This window comes from Plasmopara halstedii (genome assembly GCF_900000015.1).
Source record: "Plasmopara halstedii genome assembly, contig: Scaffold_444, whole genome shotgun sequence".
NCBI classification, from domain to species: Eukaryota; Oomycota; class Peronosporomycetes; order Peronosporales; family Peronosporaceae; genus Plasmopara; species Plasmopara halstedii.
Window position 1 is genome coordinate 529,658 of NW_020187364.1, and position 11,339 is coordinate 540,996.

General features: G+C 44.4%; 2 protein-coding genes across 2 annotated transcripts; both read right to left on the minus strand.

Annotated features, from left to right (window-relative positions):
- Positions 1-559: 559 nt before the first annotated feature.
- PHALS_10072 (hypothetical protein PHYSODRAFT_252187) lies at positions 560-3,253 on the minus strand (the record flags this gene model as incomplete). The annotated part of the gene is made up of 1 exon (XM_024725430.1): positions 560-3,253. The coding sequence occupies one exon, from the start codon at positions 3,251-3,253 to the stop codon at positions 560-562; it is 2,694 nt and encodes an 897-aa protein (XP_024576208.1).
- Positions 3,254-6,717: 3,464 nt separating this feature from the next.
- Positions 6,718-10,236, minus strand: PHALS_10073 (eukaryotic translation initiation factor 3 subunit; the record flags this gene model as incomplete). The annotated part of the gene is made up of 1 exon (XM_024725431.1): positions 6,718-10,236. The coding sequence occupies one exon, from the start codon at positions 10,234-10,236 to the stop codon at positions 6,718-6,720; it is 3,519 nt and encodes a 1,172-aa protein (XP_024576209.1).
- Between the last annotated feature and the right edge of the window lie 1,103 nt (positions 10,237-11,339).

Consider the following 11,339-nt stretch of genomic DNA (forward strand, 5'->3'; position numbering starts at 1 on the left):
CGGCAAAGCCGCCTAATTTTAAATGTATAGATTTTTTATCAAATATATAGTAAAATCTAAATACATGCATAACTACTGGCTACCCAGCCACTGCCGTATTCTTATTTGGGTGTAGTCACACCATGCCCATGTCGTGTGACACACACCATGTTATATGTGTAACTCCGTTACATGGGTACCATTGACCTCGACATTCACTAGGTACAATTGAACATAATTATTTCCTAGTCGATCTACTTACATCAACTCAAACTCGAAGGTTTCTCTGGTCGTCTCATGTAAGACTAAACCTTTGTCGCCTTTTAGTTAACAGAGGAGGAGACACATGAGAAGCTACGATTCTTGCTTTTCAATTTCGAAAAATCAAAGTTTACGCAGATAATTTTTCTATTCTTTTTTTACTGATTAGAATACTGATTCCTTATAATCATCGACTATATTACTTGCGCCACATAATATAAAAGAGTATGGCAAACACTACTCGTAACAATAATGAATGCCCATAGGACAAAAACCACAAACTCCGATCCATATCACTGTGAATCTAACATTATATGCATTATGCAAGCTTCTTGCCCCTTTTGTTCTTGTCCTGGTTGAGAATTGATAGATAAAATCGTGGATTGGATGGCTTCAATGTTTTCTCGAGAGGATCCTCGGCGGATGTTGCGGCTTCCTTGTTGATATCATTAATAGCTTCACCGACGCCTTCAGGATCTCTAGCATAAATGGGAGGCGATTGGAAAGCCTCTTTCATGGCTGGTTGTTGGTAAACGCCATCCAAGAAATCAAAGGATTCATTCTTACGCTCTTCATCAATGTCGCAGCATTGGTCAAGTGGCAAATTCTCTGCTGCACGCTTGAGATGAGATAGATCGACAGCATACCAATGAAAAATAAGAGTGATCAGAGGTAGCATTACCGTAAATCCAATTGGTCCGAACCCTGCAGACTTAAGCGATAGTACTCCAACGAGCGTGCACTGCCCGATGATGAGTGCACCGATAACAAATGAATACAGTGGTGGCCAAAAGACACCCATTGAGTTGGTTGTTGCCCAACGGGAGCTGTTGACAAAAAATAAACAGCGCTTGTACGAAAGCTCAGACACCGCGAAGAACACAGCACCAAAATATCCCACAAGTGGGGCGATGGGAGCAAAAACCACAACAATCAAGAAGACAAGATACTGCTGGGCTAGGTTCATGGGAGTATCAAGGTCGGTCTGGTAATTCACGGGGCAAAGTCCCATCCAATCTCGCGGTTTTGGCAACTTCACATGCATTGGGGCCAGAAGGTGGTAAGCAGCAGATTTTACGATTGGAGATATACGCAGTAAGAATAGCGACATGTCCACACAGAATTGCGTAATGATAAAAGTGATAAACATCATAGATTGGTTAGCGATGGTGTTGCCCAAAAAGAAGAAAATCATACGCGGCTGGTTCAAAAATAGCATGAACTCTGTTATGAAAGACCCCGCGAGTGCCGATACAAAAAACATTTGAAAGGCCTGAAAGAAACACAATTTGGTAAAGCGACTAGCTTCAACTTCCGATATCGATAGGTGGCCCTCTTGCGTGGACAAAAACTTGAAGATTACATTTGCCAGGCCGTTCATCGCTGAATAGATCAATGGTGCTGTCTGTTGAAGTGCGATCAATATCCAGGGATATTTTTCAAGAATACCATTTAGCCACGGAAAAATATGCTGAAGTTCATCAACGCTCGACATAGATGCAACGAAAGCAGTAGGTACGGTCCAGAAGCATCCGATCAAAAGAGAAACTCCAGCGGAAATGAGCTTCCACTTTGCTTTTACCTTGTGTGGCAGGCCAAAGTTTTTCCACTGGACGTCACAAATATTAGGTGCAGGCTGAACGACCATGCGACGCGGATTTTCAACCTGAAGTAGTTGCTGCGCAGCCTGTGCAGATCGGATACTGCGAAAACTTACAAAAGCACAGCTCCGCGTGAGGTTGGGACGCTTGGGTATAGGCACCCCAGGGTGGAGCAACGGTAAACCCTCTTCGCCCCATCGGCTTTCTTCCATACGCAATTTTGTTTTTCGAAGCTTTTCCGACAGTTTGCCTAAGGTAGAAAAGCCTCGCGTAGCCGTGGCACTTGTCGAGCCATACTGCTTGTCATTGGAGAGTCTTTGGGTACTCAGTGCCGGCTGGTGCTGCAAAATCTCATCTCGGGTGCGTTTGATTTCCATTTCGAGCCTCTGCAATTCTTCTGTATAGTGATCAATGGCATCTACCTCTATTCCTTCACCACAGAGTCCGAAAAAACGACGACCAATCAGCTCTTTAGGTCGCTTGGTCACACCATGGTCATAAACTTTCGCGCTATACTTGAGCTTTGCAGCATATATCTGGTAAACAAGGTCTTGACGCTTATCTAAAAGTCTCTCCAGCTCTGCACAATCGACTCCAATGTAAACGGAATGCACTGAGTCTGGAAACAAAAAGTCCAGATATGCCTGCAACGTTTTTGGGTGACGTTGTGACACAGGAAGGTCTGAGATGACAACGCTGTACTGTTGAGGGTGTTTCCGCATCAGAAACTCGTGGCGACGCTTGCGATAAATTGTATATTCACGAAGCAATAATCGCATAACGTAGATACTGATTCCATAGGCGACTATCACCGTAAAGAAAATCCTCCAGTCGTCTTTACCTACATTGGCAATTGTCAAACGGTCCACAACATCAAGCTCCACTTTTCCATTGAAATACATCGGATTACTTGAGCCATTTCCAACCACTACTTGCTCATCTAGCAACATCATTATCATGGATGTGATGCCAGCTACAGCAGTAGCGTTAGGTTCTTCTCCTTGATCGGAAAGAAGTTGGCTGTGATGGTGGCGCTGCATTTCCTGCTCCTTAATCGCTGCTGCTGTGAAAAAGTACATGGGAAAGAGGGCGAATGAGCACATGATGCATAGCAGCGCCACCTTGCGACCTATCCTCATAAAGCGTAGCAGTACCCAAGCGTCCAAACCGCACTTTTCAGCTACTTTTACTTCATCTATATGCCACAGAAAAGGCACCCATCCCAAAAAAAAACTCTGCTTCGCTTCAGAATAATTCGCATGATTGTTGGGCGCGTACACGTGCGGCACACGATGACGCACTGTTTCGTACAGTAGAATTAGCACTATGAAGAGTGGAAAGTAGACGGCCAAACTCGTTAGCAGCACGTTGGCCGCTGCTTGAGTCGCTACCCCCTCCGTCGTTACGTGCATGCTCACCTTAGACGTTCCTCGTTGCACACGGTATCTTTACGAATGACTCGCACAAATCGAGTGTACCGATGCTGTACTTTTAAATCAGGACATTATTACAAAAAACGTACCAGAAACGCACTCAGGCACAAAAAGTATTGAACCTAAATCCTGACTGCTCGTCAGTCGAGTGAATAGATATCTAACGACAGTCTACTATCGTTTTCAAAAAGTAGCTAAGATGATGACTCTTACGCAACACATATTCTCGCTATTGTTAAAGATACTGCATGACCAAACCAGTGTAAGCCCAACTATACAAATTTAACAGAGCTGACTTACTTTTGCTAATAGGTTCTACTAGGCGGAATGTCTCCTACGACGCAAGTACTACATTGATAAATCGAGGAAACTTCTTTCCGCGTTGTGATCACTTCGCGAGCGATTCAGCCCATGCAAAAGTATGTTGTCCGCCTAGCGGTATTTTAAGTAGATAATTAGTGCTACACGAATGTAACCCCAATAAATTACCAAACGACTCCAACGAGCTGATAGCAAATTGATCTCCTGCTGTGAGGAAATATCCGTCGAGTGTTAAGGACAAAATCTATGTACGGCGACTTAATCACAGACAAACGATCAAGCTTTACAAGGCCGGCGTTGCGACACCAATGGTCTTCAAATATGTTCATTTCCAACAATCATTATTCAAACAAATACGACGATGCTTCTTTCAAAAGACGTTCACGGTTCAAAACTCGAGTATCAGTGCGCTCCTAATGAGCACTGACGATAGAAAGAGAATCTCATACTCACACTGAATGCCATGTGTAAAATGGTCAAGAACAGATTTTGTGATGCATTCGGATATTAAAATGCGATTCGAAAGAAAATAAGTGAGCAAAACAAAGCTACAAAGCCAGATGACGAACTAAGCCAGAGAAAGAGAAGAAGTATATCAGATTTAAAGAGCTAATGTTCATCCCAGGTAAAGTTGCAAAGGTGTTCACCAAAACATATGTTAAAGTTCTTCTATCTCGAGCCGAGTTTGAGCAGTTAGCCAAAGCAAAGAAAACTAATTTCTTGAGGCTTGTGTTTGATTACGGTCATTATGGTACAATTGCTCTATCTATATACTTAATATTCAAGGCTAAAGAAGGACTACAACCTAATAAACATTTTTATATATTTTTCGTTTCACCATTACAATAAGTAACGCAGATAGGGGCTCAGCGGTTGCATGCTTATTAGATCATTTTGTATTCGGATCCTTTTCATATTCACGAACGATTAGATTGAGATTTTTATGTTGATATTTTCCTTACACACAAAGCTGAACATTGCCGGACCCGCTTGGTGGCGCAAAAACAATTTTTAAGGGAAAATTAAAGTAGGGAATGATTTCAACTTCTTCATGTCTATGAATTCATGAAAGTCTATCATTTTGTTATATAGTGATCAAAATGTATATCCCTCCAATTATCATTTCCTTTCTTACTGTAGTCGAAGATATTTGACTTGGCGGAGTTTGAACGCTCTCTGCCGTAAATTTGATTGACAATTTGGATGCTCGTACTCTGAGTATCGGTGGCTCTGCGCTAGATATATCTGCTCTAACTGGCGTCATATCCGGAACTTCTAGGACAATGACACTTGATAGTTCAGGTGTTGGATTGATGCCTTTAGGTTCATCGGACACCAAAAAAATTATGGTGAAACTACGAATCGTGAAATCTATGAATATTTATCGAGTATATGATACAAAATGGACTGGTCATTGAATCGAGAATGACATCCGGATCAAACAACAAAACGTATTTGCTGCTAATTTAATATCAACCGATAATCCGAGTTCATTAGTAGAAAGTGTTTCAGCTACAAGCGCTAATTTATTTACTATCAGCTGGAGCCGTAAACCATCTGTTGGTGGTACATCTCAGACAGACAGATTCCGCTGTAATGTTTTCAACACACAGCCATACAAGAGTGACATACACTCTTGCTACCTCAGCGTATGCTTCTTGAATAAATCCCGCCGGATCGTCTTCTTCACCATCAAGTGGTTGTCTTTACCTTGTTTCTGATACTACCAATAAAAGGATATTTAACACCAATACGCCATTCACTAATTTATTTGGAGCTGCTCATCTTACACCAAATTCTGGTAATATATATCAAAGCTTGTAACGCGCTCAACGATGTTTTTGCTAATTATGATATGCCGATCTTCATGAAATCAAATGCAACGCCCATTGGGTTTGGATTGCAATTGATCAATGCAACGAATGCAACCTCGACTAATAGCGCATACTTTGGAACTACAACAATAACTTCGACTGGTAGAGTTGGGATCGGAACCGGATCACTAAACAAGTAGCTGGATCCAACACATCTATCACGATTATACCAGTTAGCACTATCTCGTATACTTATGATCCAGCGTCTAGCGCGTGGGCAAATCGTGATGGTGGACCTTTTGCTCTAACAAATGTTTCTATCGCAACCTGTGGCTGTACTATCGACAGCACAATAAAGTAAATGAATTCTTTAAGCTTTTCAAAGGCCAGTAATACTTTTTGATGGATGTACATACAATGGATCTTACAAACTTGGATGATAAGATCATCGACGAAGATGAATTATGACAAGTAAAGTGTGGAAGTCAATTGGCTATGATTTAGACGAGGACGCATTTGTTTACAGGTCAATCAATTGCTCTGTTGTGAGCATCCATTCGAATATGGACAGCGCATCATGGTAAGTGCCGACTGTTGCGAGATCGAGCTGTAATACACACTTATTTTATTCTAATATACAAACGCAATGAATGTCAAATAAGTTGAAACACATGAGCCAGAGCCAATTTGCCATGAAGAAAATCTCTACACATGGACAGCTCCAAATCAAAGCCAGAAGTCATAGTTGAGTCAAAACTCACTCTAAATGAATTCAATCGCATCACCAGGATTACAAGGTGTATATAGTGGTAATACCAAGTCTTGTGCAGTTGCGCGCTAAGTATCAGCAAGATTTATAATTTGTTTATGAATGTCACTGCTATAATATTGTATGAGCTCGACACATTAGCGAGATGCGAAAAAAAAATGTTCGATCCTAGCATTGAAGTGAGAGAATTATTGGTAAATAAGTCCTTTGCCAACAACACCATAGTTGTATAAACAGCTGAGGAATTCATCGCTAATACCGTAAGCTAAAATCACTTTTTTACGATTCCGCAAATTTGAAATCACGCATATCAAAAGCATCTAACCTTGACAAATGGATGTAGGTTAATATAATCTTTAAACTTTTCAATGAGAAGTTAACCGTTAACCTGACACTAGATATATTCTTTTCAATTGAGAAACGCTTATTCACTAGTTTGGTTGTTGTCGAGTCGATAATTTAGTTTATGGTTCAACAAATTTGTTGAAATAAATCAGGCAAATACATTCTTTTCAAAGCATTTCGGAGCAGAGGGTTACCTATCTCCAGCTGCCAGAGTCGGGGGCGCGTGATGTTTCACGAGCCGAACCCTCGCGATCGCCGACGCGGGGCATACGATTGGAGCGGCTAAAGAAGCGGTCTTCACCATAACGGTGATGAGACTCGCGGTCATTATTGCGATCGCTGCCTCGACGGAATATATCGCGGTCATCGTCGCGATCCCCGCCTCGACGATTACCAAAACGGGAATCACTTACTTCGCGATCGCCTCCAAACGCACGACGCAAGCTGCTCTCTTCACGGTCCCCACCCAAAGAACGACGCGGGGCGATGTCTTCACGATCTCCACCAAACGTACGACGCGAACCAATCTCTAAATTATTACCAAATCCAAAACGAGAACCGCTCTCTCCACGATCCCCACCAGATGTACGGCGGTAACCGCCATCCTCGCGATCACTCCCAAGCCCAAGACGAAAACTACTTTCACGATCACCGTTAAAGACGCGGCGAGAGCCGCCACCCTCATGTCCGTCACGATCGCCAAAGCTATCGCGAGACGGGGGTCCACGTCGCTCCCAGCGACCTTCGGGTGCTTGAACTCGAGCGCGACTTGAGAGAGCACTACGGTTTACATGGGTCCACTCACCCTCGTCGGTGTCGTCACCTCGGCGGTCTATGCGGTTTGAAGACAGACCACGAGCACCAGCACTACCAAAGCGACCCTGACTACGCTGCTCGACACGCTTTTCATCGTTCTCGCGTTCACGTTGTGTATAAATCTCTAGCTCTTTTTCTTTCGAAAGGCGGCTCTCTTCAGCCTCTTCCTCTTCCTGACGGCGAAGCTCTTCCTCTTCCTGACGGCGAAGCTCTTCCTCTACTTGAATTTGGAGCTTGCGCTCGCGCTCAACCTCCTCCGCGCGACGAATGCGTTCCTTTTCCTCTTCTTCCTGACGGAGAAGACGCTGATTTTCTTCGAATCGCTCTTTGGCGCGGGCAACGCGGGCGCTGAGACGCTCAAGCATAATCTTTTTTTTCTGCTCTTCAGAGGCCTTTTTGTACTCTTCGATACGGCGAGCCTTATGAGCCTTGTTAAAATCAGCAGTCACTTGAATTGCTGGGGCTAGCCGAGCTTTCGCCTTGAGGCTGTGCTCGTGTTCCTCCTTTGCGATCTTGAGCTTCGAAGCCGACTCTTCCTCATATCGCTTGAATGCCTCGGCCTTCACTTCAGCAATTTGGCGCTGCAAAATAGGTTGCTCTTCCTCACGGGTAGCACGTACAATATAATCTAGACGTCGGGCATTTTCGCGTAATTTTTGTTGAGCAAGCTCTTTCGCCTTGCGCGCCTTTTCTTTAGCTTCGTTAAGGATCTTATCCTTGTCAATAGTAGCGAGGTCCAAATCACTCACATCCGTGTGACCCAACTTGTCTAGCATCTGGCGAGTCTCCTTCAGCTTAATCTCATCCTGGATTTTAAGCTTTTTTTCCACCTCACGGCGGCGGGCTTCTTGAGCCAGGCGCTCTCTCTCAAGCTCAGCGCGACGTTGTGCAAACTCGTGGCGCTTTTTTTCGAACGATTGCAATTTTTCGTGCTGCAGATTCTCGAGCTCCTCTTTTTTGCGCTCAATGATCTCACGGCGTGCGAGCATCTCAGATCGCTGCTGCTGCAGACGGCCGCGAGAAGCTGCAAAGAGTTTTTTTGTATGCTCATCACGAGCAGCAATAGAAGCCGAAACAGTAGCAGGGACTTTGGACATGACATTGGTTAAACGCTCACCTAATAAACAAAGTTGAGCGGCATTCGCTTCCAAATCAACTGCGTCAGTGAATCGAATGCACTGTCCCACATGATCAATACGAATTGTTGTGCGCATTTGTGCTGAAGCCACAGCATCAGCAGAGGAGTTTTCAGCATTGTTGCTGCCGTGTTGTGTCACATTGCGGCGGTACATACTGGACAGGCTTGGGGCACTGGCGTGTGCGACTGTACTCAAACTGCGCGAACGGGCAATCAGTGATTCAATCTCTTCATACGATACATCGAGACCAACAAAGATGGAGCGCAAGTGAGCAATTGTTACGCTTGCATACACGCGAGTAAGCTGGAACAGTACGCGACGCACCACAAGACGCTCAACTCCATTGATGTAAGCCTTCGCAAGTGGATCAGCGCGAATCGTAGTCAAAAATGGCCCCAGCTGCTTAACGATCTGCAAAGGGTCTAGCTCCTGAAGCTCTACACGCTGAAAGATTTCACTGGCAGCGGTAGAAGCCTTTACTAGGATACCAGCAGCCGTAATGTCTTCCAGCAAAGTGCCACGCGTCGGCGTAGTCGCAAATCCCAACAATGCCGCCATCCGGGCATTCTTGTCACGAGCGGCGGAGGACAACGAGTTGTCTGCAATTTGAGACGCCGAAGTGGATACTTCATCTCCAAGAACAGACGAGGAGGATTCAAACTCCAAAAGTGGAATGGACAGAGCAGCGAGCACGACGCGAGTAGCCATTCCTTTTTGTTCCTCCTCTGAGACTAGCGCGGGAAACCCCTGCAAGGCTTGAGGGCCGGCAAGGCCCTGCAGACCCGCAACACGCAACGAGTACCACTTGTAAAGCGCATGAGCATGAAAAAGATGGTTTTTCGACACTTGAAATATCTGTGCTAGCTTTTCATAATACGTAACAAGTAGATCCACGCGCGGGGTCTGCTCAACCAGGTTCATAATGTTATTAATGTCATCTATCGTGCGGAAAGCCTCTGAGAACAGCTCAAGGTCAGTGGCGACCTGCAGCTGACGGTAGCGCACTTCCAAAAGACGTTCAACACTATCCAGTGTGAAGCCGTCCCAACTTCGCATCTGCCGAGTTGACTGACTTGTAGGTGTGGCAGTATGCTTCTGTAGCGAGCTCAAATGGTTGCGCATGATTTCGCACACACGACGAAACTCGATTTTGCGCTGATATTCGACGCAGAAGTCAAACGCTTGTATGGCCGTAACCATGTACAATGGCTCAAGTTTCGTATTGCTCTTAAGGATGTCCAGCACTGTGCGGTATGTCTCCCACATAAAACGAAGCCAAGGGACAACCACCTCGCGGTCAGTACGATCGCTAGACCCTTCAAACGTTGTGGTTGATAGCATCACATCCTCAGGTGTTTGGGCAGCATCCAAATCCACCTTAGCGGCAGCTAAAATATTGAGTTCGTTGCTTTCCTTCTTAGCGGCGGCAAGCTTGCGTTCTGCATGAGTAACAAAGTGTTTAATAACAGTTTCCAGTGATGCAGGATTGTGCTGAATGCACAAATTGCGATACTGATGCAGCCCGTCCTTAGCCACGCGACCCATCTGCAGTTCCAGACAGATTTCCAGATACAAAATCATGAGCTCCTCGTGTGTGGGCTGCCATGTGCGATTCTTTTTGGCTATCAGCGCATCGTGCAAAATCTCAAGCGCGGAGTGCTTAGTACGCTTAAGTACACCGGCATCCACATTCGGAATTGCTAGTAGCTCGCGTGCACGCTTTAACGCGTTTTCCGGCTTGTGAAAGAAGTGCGACATGATACTGCTGTGTGACGAAATATCAAAGCCAAAATGCCGTGTGAAAGATTGGTGGAGCGAGATGCTGGTGTGGGACACATCATATCCTTAAGTCAAGAGACTGTGCTTAGGGCCTTCAGTCAGATTTCAGAAGAAAATTGGCGTAACACCAATTTTAAAAGCAACCATGTCGTGGCTAGTAAGCAAGCGATTAAGTTTTAGCAGCTTAAGCTGCATGTGGCGGATCAAAGCTTAAAGTGCAGCCATTTCACGTGATCGTGGAAAACATTGGCCGAAACGCGAGATAGAAAAGCGAGTAGATTCATGGTCTGCGTCTGTAGTAGGTATAGAATGTAGAACACACATAACGGAAGCATATTAAGCTTCATCTGCGCGAATTGAAGCTTAAAGTACAGCTATATCACATGATCATAGAATAATGAGCCCGTGAAATGCTGCATTAGCCGAAGAATGAGAGAAGAAGCGCGAGTTATGTCACAGTCTGCAACTATATTGGGAATCAAAACTAGGCCACACACGAGGGTACTAGAATTAATATTTTGAAGAGTAACTCGAGTTGTTCTGGTATCGAAGGTGAATCAACAAGAGCGAGGTATATTTGCAAAGTTATGAGTTGTGGCTGTAAATCATCTTCCTTCGTCCCTACGTCAAAAATCATTACGTAATGTAATAATTGGCAGGTCCCTGCGCCGTTTCACATGCAATTTAACAAGATGATTGCGTGAAGGGAAACGTGTAATGGGGTTACACATACCTTAGTAGCAGGTGTGTGTCACACCAGATGGGCGCCAGACAAGAATGCGGTACGGGAGTAAATATACATGTATTTAGACTTTACTATACATATTTATGCATTTAAAATTAGGCGGCTCTGCCGCAGATATAAATAAATAAAGGCAGTTTTAGAATTTAAACAGAAGAGTAAATTAGCCTTAGGTAAGGGTTGTAACTACTCTGTATTCTTGAAGTAAGCGGATTGCGATTCGCTAAACTCGTACTTATTTTAAGTATAAAACGAAAAGTCGGTGACTTAACTTACGCTTCTTCTAAGTGCAAAGCTACGGCAGCCCCGCTGCACTTGGTAGCACTTGTAGTCAATCTAC